At 44.9% G+C, this 16,175-nt stretch overlaps 1 protein-coding gene across 1 annotated transcript; it reads right to left on the reverse strand.

Moving 5' to 3' along the window:
* TMED10 (transmembrane p24 trafficking protein 10) lies at positions 1-15,581 on the reverse strand. The gene is made up of 5 exons (XM_026054847.1): positions 15,537-15,581; positions 11,719-11,839; positions 6,977-7,050; positions 2,791-2,917; positions 1-2,327 (listed from the first exon to the last, which is right to left on the reverse strand). Exons 1-5 carry the CDS (start codon positions 15,564-15,566, stop codon positions 2,206-2,208), a joined length of 474 nt encoding a protein of 157 aa, XP_025910632.1. The 5' UTR covers positions 15,567-15,581; the 3' UTR covers positions 1-2,205.
* Between the last annotated feature and the right edge of the window lie 594 nt (positions 15,582-16,175).

Here is a 16,175-nt window from a genome sequence, read left to right on the forward strand (position 1 = left end):
GACAACTGAGGTAGGTTATTTTTCCCCAGAGAAATTTTATTTGAGAAAATTGACAAAATCCCCCAACCAGTCATTACAGATAAATCCATACTAGTCCCCCACATCTGTTCCCTGGTAACCATACCAGCACAGTGAAGGTCAAAAAGCAACATCGCAATGATGATACTGCAATAGTCACCTGAGGAACTGAAAGCCTCACCACCATTTTTAGGAGAAAGATTTGTTTTGTACTCTGATAAGGTCGGGGAGAGGATATCAAAACAGACAAGACAGGGAAAGCCTCCTCCTTGTATTGTCTTTTCAATTTATATATATAAAAATATAAATATATATATATATTATATATATATATATATATATATATATAAAGCAAAAACCTTAACAGATCTGCTACAAACTGCAGGACCTAAAACTTAACTTCAAGTGACTTCTGTAATTCAGTCCTGTGGCATAACTGCTGTTCTGCACCATAACAGCTCTCAAAAATTTACAAGGATAAAGTGGATGCAGGGGGAGGGGAGCGGACTTGGGTTCTTCATATGGCTTTATTAAAAAGGAAACAAATTAAAAGTAATATAAGCACTTTCCAGTGGAACTAACAACTCCAGGATCTGGGCAATGGAAAAGGAGGTGCAAAGTCCTAATGTATTAGATGACAGTAGGTCATCTTTTCACCCTCTTTCCCATTGCCTCACCCTGAACAACCATTCCCCTCCTGACAATAGATCAAATTCAAGTTAGAAATTATAAACGCATGCTTTTTTCAAAATGGTAGGCTGGGTCCAGGGCCGTGACAACCCTTTCCCTAGCCAGAATGGTCTAGACACGAGTCCACGATGCTGTGCTGCATTTGCTCTGAAGGAATGCAGAAAAGGTGAAAGAATTTTAATCACTGCCTAAAAACTGCAGCATGTAAGTCCAGGAAATTAACCTGCTTGTTTTTTTCCCAGCTTGGATTATTTGACATAATGCCATCTGGACGGCTAAGAACCTATGAGAGTCCACTTGCTTTCTGCAATACCGCATAGGAGAAAAACAGTTCTGCTGATGGCACAGCTCAGATACCCCACAGATGCAGCATTAGACTGCTCCTACTGTGTACTGCTTTCTAGTTCATCCAGATACTTCCAACAAGTCCTCTGCTAACCTGCAAAGCACCTCTTGCACCCACAGATCTCAAAGCAGTGTACAGGCCTTCATGCTCCACAAAGCAAAAGCATTCCTTGCTTTGAGGTCTCAAAAGAGGGAGATGCAGCCAGTTGTCTGCTGAATAAACTCTACGGTGTTAGGTGAGAAAAGTCTCCTGCTCAACACAGAACAAAGTTTCCTAGCACAACCTGCTCCTATTTGCACCGTGACTATATCTGACTGATGCCTCCTGTCTGCACTGCAAAAGGTTGTCACTGACCATGGCTTTCAGGGAAACTGCCCCATCATTTCAGAACAGGAGAGGCTAATCCAAGAAAAACACATGGAGCAAGGCTGGGATCAAGGCTGGACAGCTTATCTGAGCAGGACAGGCTTCTCCTCTCCAGGCTCAAATATGTTAGCAAGCTCTCCTTCCAAGGCTCCCCCCTTCCTCCAGGCTGAACCACCATACGCTCAAGTGCCTGGACCCATCAGCACAAAGATTTCAGCTCCCACAGGGAGAAACACTGAGGTCCGCGACAGGTACCAACCCTTGGACCTCCCTCTATCCTCAGGTCCTGCTGGAATGATGAATCCTATTGCTTTGCACTGACCTCTGTCTGCTTGAGGCTTAGATCCCAGCTGGTCAGAACAGGGAATCCCTCGCTCTGCCCTGGTGCTAGCTGCATCACACCTAATGAGCTCAGCAGGATCAAGTGGCTCAGAGTAACACTACAGTCACAGACAGATGGGAAACATCACCAAGCCAGGATTATAAACGGAGAACAGACAGCGCAAAAGCTTGCTGCAGCTGTCATGGAAACATCATTTTTATTTAATCGCTGCCCCAGGAACCCCCAAACCCATCACAACCTCCCCCACCCTCAACATCCAATAGGATTTCAGAAGTCCCCAATTGCCTCCAATGTCTATGCTCCCCTCCCCCTTTAGGGGCCAAGTTCCTGCAGGAAAGCTCCAATCAGTGGGTATCATCCATGAGATGGCTCCAGAGGGCCATGGCTGGGTCCCAGCAGTGTCCAGCTGGGTCTGAAAGGAGGGGGAGGAGGTCTTGCTCCTTTACTCAATCAGTTTCTTGGCCTTGAAGAAGCGACGCAGGTAGAAGACCTGCCAGGTGGCCAGTCCGATGAGACAGCACATGGAGAAAATGCTGAAGTACAGAACCCGGGTGTTTGTTGACTCTGAAACAGACAACAAACCATTGCACATGAGTCCAACATCACAGAATGCTCCTCAGGAGGGCAAAGTCCCCAGGATATTTTCTCCCCATCCCTACAAAACTTTAAAGTCAAGATATCAAACAGCATGAAGGTGAGGGCACTCAAGCACTAGCAGTACATGAGAATAAAGGAAGGCCATCTAATGAGAGGGGACAAGATGAAACTGATTAACTGGCAGCATGAAACAGTACAGAATAATTTATGTTAGGATAGAGAGAGAAAGAACTGATTTCTAGAGAGAGGACACACAAGACTGAGTGACTGCTTCAGAAGGAGAGAAGTTTCAGAGGGTTTCTCTAACTAGGAACAGAACAGGCAGAGACCACTGTAATTGCCTCATCTCCAGATTCTGTCCTAATAACACATTCAGCAAGACCAAGTGTCTTAGAGCTCCGGTCCTCCCAAGGAATACACAAACTCTTACCATTAGTGTCCCTCATCTCCTCTTCTCGTTTCTTCATATAGGCAAAGTCATTAACGATGGACTCGGAAAGATCTTCTAGGCGCCTCAATTCTACTTCCAGAGGCTTCAGCTTCTCCACTTTAGCAATCTAGAAAACAGGAGAATCACAAAGGCAAAAACAAGAGCTCCCACATGGGCTTTTGCTGCCAGTTTGAACCATTCCTTCTCACATACTTCAGATCTGGGGCATTCTTCCCCTAGGGAAATACCTCTACAAGCCAGAAACTACCATAGCATAAAACACTATCAGTTCTCCCACCTGTTCTCAGAAACGTGGATTTACCCCTCCTGCTTGAAGGAGGGGCAAAGCATGCACACAAACACATTCCCTTCTTATTCTGCTGAATGTTAGTTTAATCACAGTTGGCTTCCAAGGACTGGGTATGAAAAGCTTACCACATGGCTAAACCTCCAGTGAAGAGAAGCCACAGACCAAGGTACAGGTGACTAACTTCTATATGCATACAGTACTGTTCTATATGCACACTGGATAGTAGCACTGAGACTCACTTTGCTAAATATTGATATATGTCCCAGAAAGTCAGAACACACTGATTCCTAATAGCAGTGGTTTTATTACCTACATAAGAGCACAATGCTCTTGGTAGGGACCATGCAGCTACAAAGTGCTCTATCTGCCTCAAGCCACCAGATGATGCTGCTGGAATACGTAAGGAATGGGCTCCATCTGAGCCAATTAAAAAAAAAAATACAGCTAGCTTCATAAAACTGGATCTTACAGGACATCATTTTTGTGCATATCATGCAACCCACATTCCTGTAAGCCACAAATTTATATGTAAAAGAAAAATCTACAGGAAATTCAATTAGAAAGCACATTCCATTGCAACAACTATTTAAAGTTGAAAATGTAAACATGTGGAGTCACAAAAGTTCCCTGGCCTGACTAAACAGCATGTCAAATGTGTGACATAAAGACATTACACAAAGGAAGCTAACTGCAATTCCTGCCACTGCTACATTGCAGATTTTGAATAACTCTGTTTCTTGCATAGAATTTGTCATTACTACGACTGAGAACCCCCAGCATGAAGGCCAGACTCCATGTCCTGAGGTAATGCAGTGGAGGACAAATACCATATCACCTGGGAATCACTACAGGAAACACATGGCACACCTTCAGCTCACAGACTGGTTGCAGAGCACCCTTCTCACAGTGACACAGAATTACTTAGAAATAAACTCCAGGACCAAGTCTCTCACAGCTCAAAGCGCCAGTCATGCAAGGCAATAGAGGGCGCTCAGGGAGCAGGCATCCCAGAAATGCCATTTCTAGATACAGCTGCCCAGGCAGAGCAGATCCGAAGAGACACTTACAACCAGGAAAACATTATTTAATCAGCCATTTCACTGAAGGGTCTCCTGCGTGACATGTATGTTCTGGTAAGCAGTTGGCCCTCAAGCTCTATACTACAATTCTGCCAGCAAAGCAGAGTCAGTTTGGAAAGAGCATGAGGGGGGGTAGGAAAGAGGAGATTAAAACACCCTCCCACTTTTTAGCTGACACACTGCACTGACAAAACCCTGTGATCTGGACGCACCTCTGCAGGAACAGCTTTGCTGAAAAACTGGCACTAGCATAATCATGCCTACAGCCTGTGCTATGCTGACACAGCTACAGCAGCAGTCTGTAGCACGCACAATGTTTCAGGCATCTCTACTGACAAAACAACCCTGAGTTGACAGGCTCCAATACCTTCCTGGAGGGCACTTTTGCACATTCACAGAAAGGCTTCACAGGGAAAAACCTAGGCTTGTCTATTCCATCTTGCATCCCTTTAGCTGCTGTCAATAGGTGAGGCTACTCTCAGCCCTGCATGGACTTTCAGACGTCTATCCTTAAACTCCTCTCGACCCTAGTGAATCCAACCTCCCATTAGCAACACGCACAGTTGCTGCAAGGGATTTTGTAAAAAGCCCACCAAGCATCTGTGATGGTGAGCAATGGAAACACCAACAGCCTGGAAGGCATGAGAACGTTTTGACCACCAGAACAACCAAGAGAACAACTCCACTGAGCTTCTCAGGGGCCACTCACAGATGGGCCAAAGCCTAACTCCCTTCCCAGCACAGACACACACATTGTGGCAGAATTTGGCAAGGATTTGGAGATCTAGGCTCCTTTCTAGATCACCTAGTCCTCCTGGTGTCCTTTGAAAAGTCTTTTCACCTTTCCCTACCTCCATTTCTATCTGCCAAATGGGAAAGTTTTGCTTCCCTCCCCCAGGGAACAAAGACGACTGACAAAGCCATACAGAAGGACAGCTAAGATTTCTCTAACCTAGCTCACCATCTTAGTTGCATAGATCCAGACATTCTTGGAGCAAAGCAAGCTGATGCAGCCAGACTCAGACATCACCCCTACTCTCACTGTACATATCCACGCACAAGCATGGACCCTGGTTCAAACCCCTGCATCAGCTCTCCTTGCAACAGCTCAACAAGAAGAATTGGGAGGAGGAGAGGACAAAGGTGCCTTACAGCAGATTAACATCACAAGCAAAAGGCTCAAAAATGCAGCAATTCGAGGAGAGAATCCTGGACAACAGTCCTCTCCTCTGAGGCCTTACCTGTCATGTCAAAAAAACACAAACACTATAGCAACTTGGAGACGGGGGGGGGAACACACTGCAAAGCAGCGTGGCTAAACAACATCAGTAGCAGCAGTACAAACAGTAAACCAGTTTGAGTACTTTGCAGACATGCTGCTTGACAAGGCTGGACATCATCTGTCACTCTGAGAGGTCCCAAGAAGTCAAGTTTGCTTCCTACCCCTGTCAAGATCTGGATTTGATAGCAGGGTAGGACTGCTGATCTAACGTTCTTCTTTACCCAAGTCTGTCCACAGACCTTTTGCATTGATCTAACTACACTGGAGAGGAGTGTGATGTATTCTTACTTTTAATCCAAGACAGTTATGTTAGTTCAATCAGTAAGGATGCAGATATACCAGCATAAAGGAACCTTTCTACATGGGAACAGTACTTATAGGTGGCATTACAATAATATAACTCAAGCATATTTCTCAGGGTTGTCTTTAAAGAAATTCTGTACATGCAGTCGCCATAATTCAGTTACACTCTCAGGGACATCCCATAAGGTTTCAACATCCTGTAATCCTTCAATAGTTGGTTTAGCCAGACAGCTGGCCTGCTGGCCCAATTATTGCTTTGCTCTTCTCTGACCCCAAGCAGTTTGTTACTCTCCTTGCGGGATGTGCTAGCCCAAAGGCTCAAAAGAATATGAAACTCCAGCAGGCCCAGCTCAGAAATATATTAGTCTTCCTAGCTGCCACCATACGCTGCCTCTGCTACTCACTCTCCTCCATAAGGCATGTCCCATGCTGTTTTGTTCAGTGGACATAGCAATCATTTGCAAGAACCTTTCACCACTAACAACTTTCATTTTCTCAGGCACTGGATCTACTGGGGACCAATCAACCTTAAATCCTAGCAAGCCAAAAGCATGGTAGCAGTCATCAAAATTCAGCCTACAAACCAGCCAGAGACTGTCCCAACCACAAAACAACTGCTATTCCACACAGCTGGCTTTTGGGTCTAAGAAAACTAAATTCTAAAACGGAAACGTTTAGGTTTCATGCCCATTCCCAGCGTCACTCCTTCAAACCAGATACCCATTTCACACCACCTACTCTGCCAAATACCTTTATACTGATACACTGTCGGTTCCTAGAAATATACAAGCACCATTTCTTGGCTGTGAGACCAGTACCTCTCACAGTCATGAAGGTAACAGCAGTAGAAATGCAGCTTCACCTTTAGGATGATCTGATACTAACCTAAAATGCCCTCTGCTGCTGAGTCAGGGGAAACTATACACCTCAACCTCTTGTTGCCTCTAATACCTATGCTGGGTCACACTGTCCTGGCAAAGAAATTCACACATTAGGCCCCAGTTCCCAGATCACAGAATGGATTTTAGTGGATTTTAGCTGATGTTTGCCCCCACACACCACAACACACAAAGCTTCAATGGAACTGTAGGTTACAGACAGGCTTTCATCACCGCTGGGAAAACAGCTTCCCATCATGAGCCCCATCTACAAATGGCATCACGTGAGCGCTGGGAAAGGGGAGTCTAAAGTGCAAGCAGCCAAGGGACATACCTCCTCATAGTTCTTTGCTTCAACTCCGTGCTTCATATCCAGAATCACGAGCTGGTCCGGCATCCTCCCTGTTCCTGGAAGCATAATGAAAGGATTCATTGTGCGAAACATTCAGCCTGCCAGGAAATCACCAGTTCTCCCCACCACTGAGGAAGGACTCACAACATCCCTCCCCTCCAGTCTGCAGCTAACTGCGGAGGCAGCACAGTCCAGCCTAAAAATACAGAGACTTCAGAATAAATCCTGGCTGAAGGAAAGCCTCCCAAAGATAATGAGAACAAGCTGTAACTAAGAATGCTAAGTGTGTGTAGGATGCAAATCACTGTAAAAACTGCAGAGGATTAGAAGATGAATACCAGCTGCTATGAGACAGCCTGGCTAGAGACAAATCAGCAGAGGGACAAATATTCAACTGGGGAGGCCACGTTCCTCCTAGCAGGAAGCGCAAGAACAACTCATCAAGATCACTAGGGCTGTAAATGATTTTACGTATAAAGGAGCAGAAGGAAAATTCCTCTAATTCAAGGTTACAGCATATAGGGACTACTGGTCCTAGCATGCTGCAGAGTCTTAGGAGGGAAGACAAAAACTTCAAAGTATCTTTTCAGGGAAAGAACAGATCAGATGTCTGGGACCCACACTGCTAATGTGAACCCGAAGATGACAGGAGGCTTCCTAAGCCAGGAAAACACAATGCTGCCTCAGAGAACTGCCATCTGCAGCCACAGCGAGTACAGTAAAGTTGCAGTCAATAGCACAATAGATATGTTTTAAGGCTGGAGCCTCCACCCTAGAGAACTGTACAGCTAACAGCCTCTTTTAACTGCTACAAGCTATCATATCTGGGAAAGCTCACAAGAAAAAAAAAAAAGAAAGAAAAAATAAAAAAAGAGGATAAGCACATAAGATACCCTAAAAAAATGTAGTACTTCAGCTGTACTGAATATCCTATTCCACTACACCACCCACCAAGGATATGTTTGTTCATAATACATTCCCAAACCCCAGCACTTTGGATCATATACATAGTTGTCCTCAGCTGGCTGCCAAGAAAACACAAGGTGTAAATTCACTTATACAGTGAACTTCAGAGTCTTTATCCAGGAGCATATCCAAGACTCACACTTTGCCTTAGGAGGTTGCCAGGTGGACATTCCCTCAGTCCACAAATTCAATACACAGGTTAGACAGGGACACTTCAGACGGAGCTAGGAACATGTTCCAGATCTTTAAGACGGCAGCCTCAAGTTCTCTCTCTATCCACTAAAAAGCTCCTCCACCACCTGAGCAGAATCGCCTCCAGTTTGTACTGCTATCAGGACATGGAATAACCTACTGGCACCACGGTCTGTATTAACTACAAACTGTTTCGTTAGTTTCCTACGGGATACAGTGGCTCAGAATTCAAACTGAGCTATGTAAGAGCCTAATGGATCAATTAGGATTAGGATCGAAACTTTCAGTTTGCTTAAAAAAGATTGGTTATTGTAAAAACAAACTCAAAACCCAGCACTGTTCTTTAACAGACATTTTTTTCTTTACAACAATCCAGTGCTCCATTCTCCAGCCACAGGTTTTGACCACTTATGTCATATATCAGTATGCAGGGAGACTGACAGATAGGATGGCCAAAAGTAGCTGCACAAGAAAATTCAAAGCACACACTTCAGTGAGTGCTTTTTATGTTGTTTAAATTACAGTAGCTTGGGTGGAGCTCTGGGACTTCCAGGAAGAGGTGAGAAAGATGAAAAGGCCAGTGAACAGGAGAATAGAACTGGAAGGATTAATTGGTCTGGAAGGGAGAGCTGCCAAGAGGCAGTAAGAAAGCAGACAAATGAAAGAGCTGCTGAGTGCAAAGGGATGGAGAGCAGACATTCTGCAAGAGGTTAACATTGTCAGGGACTACCCTGCAAAAACTGAAGTTGCTCTTCCATAAGTTTACTGAGGCTGAGGTACTAGGCAGCTTCTCTCCAGGTCACCAGACCCTCAGTAACTCCCTGCTCCTCCTGTAGCCAGTGCTCGCCAGAGCAGAGGAGATCAACTGCAAGACAAAAAACAAGAAGTCCCAGAGATCTTGAACTAAACTGTCCTGCTAATACCTGCATCCCCTGGGAGGTCAGGGTCTTCATGAGGTCATCTCATGTAAGCACAAAGCTGTTTCCTGGGAGGTTAAGAGAGCTCCTAATTTGCTAAGTCAATGGGAAAACAGGATGGTTAAATTGGATGTCAAGAAATTTTCCAAAGAAATTCCAGAATACATAAATCATTGAACTCTTAAGTAAGTTTGGTGAAGAGAAGAATTAAAGGCTGCCTCAAAGAAGTACAGGCAGCAAAGTGACGCTCCAGTCCCTCCAGTAAATTCAGATCCTTTATTTTTATTGGTAGAGTGGAAAGCAAAACCAGTTCTCCATAACTGTCCTAGCAACAATTCTAATATGACCGTACAGAACTGCCATCACTATAAGGGAGAAAACAGGTAAAGATTAGCATACAGCAAGAGGGGAGCATGTAATGCAGTCCATGCTTTTCTTCTCAAAAATTAACATCTGATGCTAGAATAAGTGCTTCTGGGAACACAGTACTGGTCAGTAAGACAGGCCCCTTCCATCCACAGGAATGGAGAACTGGGGAAGGGAAAAAAGCCTGACACACAAACACCCGCAGCAACAAGAAGTGCCCTATGAGGCTTCTCTACTATGACAAGCTGGACCTTCAACACAGGATCTCCTCACTTCCTCTTCCTCATTTCTGTGGTTATAAATTAAGAAATCCCAGTTGCTCAGACTCTCCTTGGCCTAACGGCTCTTGGCTTCCTCTACCAACAGTCGTCCTCTCCCATTACTCTACCAACATCCTCCTTGGCTGCAGCACTAGCAGCCCTGACTGCTTACTTGAGGAAACTGTGAAAAAGAAAACCTGTTAAAGAGAAACATGGGGAGAAATCAGAGCCTGGCCAGTTCCCCCCAGTGCTGACATTATAGAAGAGCCAAAGCAGGCACTTCCTTGTGACATGGTTTCTTCTTCTTCCCCAATACCTTAACCAAGTCCTATACATAACTCAGTTTCACAGGGCCACCTCCCTCACCTTAATACTTCCTTGAATTCTGGCACAAGCATGGGAAGTCAGGAGACACCTAGTGCGCAGTATACATTGTTGGCAAGGAATTTAGGGCCCTTGGGTCCAAGAAGAAACTGGCAGCTTGGATGCCACCAAAGAGAAAGTCTCCAGAGGAAGATACAGCTGCTCGGTTGGGCAGCTCTAGATTTGGCTCTAGATTTTCCCCCACTGGTCACCTGACAGAAGCTGCACTTGGAAATATTTTACCCTCATCTGTACCAAAAGCTTTAAAAGAAACTCACAACAATAGAAGGGAGACATGGAACAAGCATTTGATACCATCGAAAGAGCTATAAGGGGCTGAGGCTAGGCAAGAGACCTCTTGTCGCAAGCACTGAAAACAGAGTCTAGACACAACTAAAGAAAGAAGCCTTCAATCTTCCCATTTCAGTGTGTGATCACATGGAAGCTATGAAAGGGTATGTGGGACTGTCTGGAGACCTCCCAAATACCCAGGTGTTGGACAGTAAATGGCACGAGTGACTCTCCCAGATGAGTCACTGCTGTCTGCATGTCTCAATGTTATGGAGTATTTGAAGGCACTACCTCTGGAGTGAAGTAAAAGCAAAACCCTGAGCATTTGGAGTCTCTCTCTTATCTGTAAAATACTGCAGAAGAGGTGTTATAAGCCAGATCCTTCCCAATCCCAATGCAGAAGATTGCCTTCTGCTTCTGGAAAGTCCTCTTTCACTGGCAAACTACTTGCATCTTAAATGTGGGGCAGAACAGCAAAACAGATACTGCCTTTCAACAGATACGGGGAATGCTGCAGTGGCTGCTCTGTGAAGCACCTTCCTATTTTTTAGGATAAAACATGGGAGAACTGGGCCCAAAGAACAGAACTCCGACAATGACTGTGAAGAGATGTGAGCACCTACAAACTTGCATCTCCTCACACCACAGCAAACAAGACAGAAAGCCCACATTTGCTGTTTTTCAGCACATTTATCCTGAAGTTGAGCCTAGCCACTCAAAGCAGCACATGCGTCACACTCACAGGAAACGAGCCTCAGCGCTTGTTAGGCAACCATCCTTGCAGCACAAATGCAAGACTGATGTCCTGTTCATTTCCCCTTCCCTTTGTCCATCGCTTAGAGAGCAGTTGTGGGTGCAACCCAAGGCCACGATCTTCTACACACACACGACAGAAAATGGTTTTCAACCTAACACAGAATTGTCCACAGAGATGGACAACTGGGGAGGAAGACAGGATCCTGGAAATGATGGCATTCTACTCTTTCCTGGCTCAACTGCAAGATGAGGAGAAGCAAGAAAAGAGCAAAACAGGTCTGGTTTCTTCCCTGCCAGTTCATTAGATCTGCAGTGACCTCTGCAGGAAGAATACACAAGATTCCCCTTTCTAATGCCTCTTGCAGAGGAAACCTGAGTGCTCTATAGAACAGCCACAGAAGATTACTTATTTCCAAATGCAACACAGACAGCAGATATTCTGTACCACTGATGCCTACCCACAACCTCCTGCAGATCTGCTTTAAAAGTCCTAAAGTGTTCAGCAAACCACACTCAGGGACTGCTTCACCCATAGCCCTAATGCATGCATCCACTATATATATGAGCTTCATCAAAAGCTAGAGGCAGACAGTGGAGGCTTCGCTTCACTTACCCACAGGAAGTTTGCTCTCAAAGCAGGCCTCAAACATATCATAGTCTTCTGTGGTGAAGGCAAACTTGCCCTTAGTGGCATCCTCCTTCGCATATAGTATGTGTCCAGCTGAGTCAGTTATCTGTAAGAGAAATGCAATATGGATGAAGAACACAATGCTTCACTGCCATGTGCTTATGCTTCTTAAACTAAGATGGAAAATTTCTCCTAGCCTTCGCTTTGGATTTACTGCATTTTGCTTTCAACAGTTTCTCTCCTTCCTCTCAACCATTTCAGTTCCTCCCCCCACTCACCCCCACCCCAGCAGCTGGAAAAGAGTGCCTCTCAGGTACTTACTCACATTCATAATAAATAAATAAATAAAAAGTCCCTCCTCCCCCTACAACTTCTGAATACACACTATATTTAGGATCTCTAGCTGTACCAAATTCTTATTCATTGCCTCTGCAGCTTCTTTTTGCAAGCAAAATTCATAAATTCCCATAGCAACAGAAATATAGAGAAGCCTTACGGGACAAAAAAAGACTCGTTCCCTAGCAGAAGAAATAGAGAAGGGCACATCTGTTCCCCTAGAAATGAACCATCAGTGTAGCCCTGAATTATACAAGGTTTGGGTGCCAAGATCCATAAAAGTCATCACTTCAGAAGACAATTCAGACTACACAGAATAATGACTGCTTTGAGCTAACTCTATGGAATTACTAAGAATAGGCAAAAACTGTAGAAAGTCTACAAACTGCATCAACAAAGAGTAAAAGCAGATACACATTTCAGGACAGAGACTTAAGAATCACTGTGCCCAACTGAATTAAAAGGTGTGTCCAGCTGAAATACGCTGACCAGTGAGCAGGAGTGAAAAAACTGAAAGCTTTATAATACTGCATGTAAATCAACAGTACGCATTCCCCTGGAATGTTTCCCAGTTTCCTTTAACAGATACAGTTGAAAAGCCTGAGTACTATAGTTACTAGAGGTCTTTGAAAATCTTACAGAGGAAGAGACTGAAAAGTGTGGGGATAATTTTAAAAGAAGAGAAGAGAGAAGTACACACAAAAAAATGTGATACAGAGAAGATAAGTCAGACATTCTCCCTTACTCCATCTTACAAGAAAAAAAGCACACATGCCATCTACAATCTTGCTTTCCTGTACAAAAAGCATATAGAACAGCTAAGCGCTTGAAATGTTCAAAGGAAATACTCATCTTGTTTTCTTATTACAGCACCTAATTAACTCCCTGCCACAGGATACCACTGAGGCCAACAGTATGCTACGATTCAGAATAGATTCAAACCTTTACATAGATAATGAGAGTTTCCACATTAGGCAGGAAAAATAATAAGGGATATAAACCCTGATGCCTTAGGGTATAAACCATCGCTGGCAAGAGATTAGGAAGAAACTTCCTCTACATACGGATTATGCCATAATTGTCTATTATGGAATTTCTTGTAGCTTCCCCTGAACCATCTGGAATCTGTCAGCATCTGATGACCAGAGCAGTGCTCCTTGTTGTCTAGTACTGCAGTTCCCAATCAGAGCTCTACCTGAAGTCAAGCATCAAGTAGATGAAAGCACGGCTATGCAATCAGGTACAGACAGTTGTGCTGCCATTTCCCTTGCCGGCCAGAGACAAGCCACTGAACCATTGGAAGCTCAAGCAAGTAGGCCCAACTGGAGCGCAGAACCATCTGTATCTGACCACACAGACATGACATAAAAGTATATGTTTTGGTGACCATACGGTGCACACTATTCAATAGTGCGATCCTGATTCACCAAGATGTCAGTCTGCTTTTATATATATATATATATATATATACATACATACACACACACACATATAAATATATTTCCAGGCTGATACTGCATAGTGCGCACACTGGATTCTCAGTCTCAAGAAACAGCGACAAGAACACAGTAGACAAGCCTTTAAAACATCCCTATTATTTTGAGCACTATCCCCTAGAGATTTCTAGAGACCAGAGCTAAGCTTCAGCTAGAGGATATTGTGCAGCTTGATCCATTTTTATCCTTTACAGCTCTAGCAATAGCCTGCTCATAAACAGGATCTCAGACAGTAAAAGCTCTGCTATCTGCTTCCTTCAATATTGGATACTGTTACCCAAATCAGGCAAATACATTATCCATTCAGCTGGGCATGTGGGGGTGGGAGAAGTTGAGAGTAACCCAGCCAGAAAACTTGTGGGGGAGAAGTTGACCTGAAAGGGATTTTTCATGATATTCTAACGTTATTTACAGTAACACCATCCTCTACAGACAGGGCATTGTTCTCCCTTGACAAACAGCCCAACAGCTCCCCAAACTGCTGGCCTCAACAATGGGACAGATGCATGTGACCGGGCCCAAGCAAGACGTCATCTACCCCAAAGCCTCCCTTCCATAGCCAGCTGGCAAATTGTGCAGATTCCTCAGAAACAGAGGGTGCCACTGTTAGTGTTGGAATATCACAAACACCCAACTTAGCTCATGGACAGGAACCATACTGAGCTCAGCCAAGATTAACTACCAACCTCCTACGTTCTGGTGGCCCAATTCAGGGAACTGAAACAGACCATCCAGTGCAGAAGGAAGGAGACCACCTGCAGATATCACGCCCTGAACTAATCTTTCCCACACCAACTCAGACACAAAGGAAAAGAAGTCTGCACCTAGCAGAAGTAGTACAGCACTTAAATGTGCCCAGGGTGTTGGGTGACCATAGCATACCCAAACAGTAAGAAAAAGAGCACGAATAGCATGGTCTATTTCTCCTTCGTAGCTTTTCAAACTACGACAGGATGACATTTGGTTTCTTAAATCAAATTGATTTTTACAGTTCCAATAAAATAAAACTTCAATTTGGTATCAACTTCAGCAGCAAAGCCAGACTAAAACCCTGGCATAGGGCTCATGGATGGCATTGCCTCACCACCTCCATAGACAAGTCCTCTGTAATAAAAGCAAGTTTCAGAAAAGACTGCAGGTCAGTTGACCTAAGAGCGGGCAACCAGAGATCCACGACACTTGATCGCTGAGTGAGAAAAGACAGAGGTAACATAGTACTCAGACTAAAATGCATGCACCTTACAAGGCAAGCACTGTAGCAACATTTCAAAGCACTAAAGCTGTTTAGCTCTGTCTATATACAGACAAGTTTCCTCTTACAAATGATGCAACTATACAGAGCAAAATATTAAAAAAAAAAAAAAAAAAAGCAAGACTCCAGAAACAGCCTTCTCTAGCCAAAACCAAGCATGACTGCCACTATCCCAAGGTCTTCAGGTATCTGAAGGCAGATGCTGCAAGGCTAACATGATCTCAGAAAAATCTCACAATTCTCACTGAACACTCCAATTTCTGAGCCTAGAGACTCTTGAGCAGACAGCCTTGTCACTGTTTGCTTGTATGGTTACTTTTAAAATCCTCTGGAAGCTCAGAGATAAGTAAAAGAAAGACAGAAAAAAGCTTCTGCAAATTGATTAAGTAGTAATAGACCTACTTGGATAGTTGGGAAGTTAGAAGAAAGCTCAGGGAAGGAACATAGTGAACAGAATTAAAGTGAAGCTGTAAAGCGCTCTTTCAGTAGCTTCCTGTCACATAGATAGATGTATTATTCATGTATATTCTGCTGATCTTTCCCCTATACTCTGTAAAGATCCTTCAGGCTATCATCCTGGTGCTTTCTTCCTTGCAGTGAACACGGTGGCAGTGGTAGCATGCCAAAATGACCCATTAAAATCTACATAAGTCATGCTATAGAAAGGACAGAGTAAGGAAGCTTGTTTCCAAGTCCCCATCTGGCCCTTTTGCTATGACCTGCTGCCTGGTCCCTTTGTTCCAGGCCATACGGAGAGATGGAGCTCTTGAACAGCCACGTCACTGTAACTCTCTCCTCCCTACACAGTGTCAACAAAGGCAGGCCTAGGACGGCCTTATCTCAGCGGCCCAGCCCCCACATCATGCCGCGCGTCTTCTAATCCACATGCCTCCCCCTCATGACATCTCGCGGGGAAAGGAGGCCCTGGCACAGCTCCTTAAGCTCTTACCTACCCTTCTCCCTCATTACCTAATCCCCAGATGGCAAACCCTGGGCGAGCTGCTCACCCACACTGTTCCCTAATACAAAGCAAGCCCTGTCATGGTCCTCTACTGCGTCACCGGAAGCCGTCTGTCACGGAGGTGCCCCATCCCTCCCCATCACGCTGCTGCAAAAGGCGAGGCTCGCCATCACCGGTAACTACAACCCCTGTGTGCGCTGTATCATGCATGGAAAACAAGGCGCGTCAGGACGGTGCTGTGCCACGTGCGGAAACCGAACCTGCCTCAGCCTGGCCCGCTGAGCCACAATCCCTCTGTGCCCCGCCGAGGCCGGGGTGCCGGCCCGTAGCGCCGGCACGCCACACAGCGCGGGCCGCCTCCCGCAGCCCTCGGCGCCCCGCGCAGGGCGGCCTGTGC

Source organism: Apteryx rowi, unplaced genomic scaffold (assembly GCF_003343035.1).
Source record: "Apteryx rowi isolate R43461 unplaced genomic scaffold, aptRow1 scaffold_971, whole genome shotgun sequence".
NCBI lineage: Eukaryota > Metazoa > Chordata > Aves > Apterygiformes > Apterygidae > Apteryx > Apteryx rowi.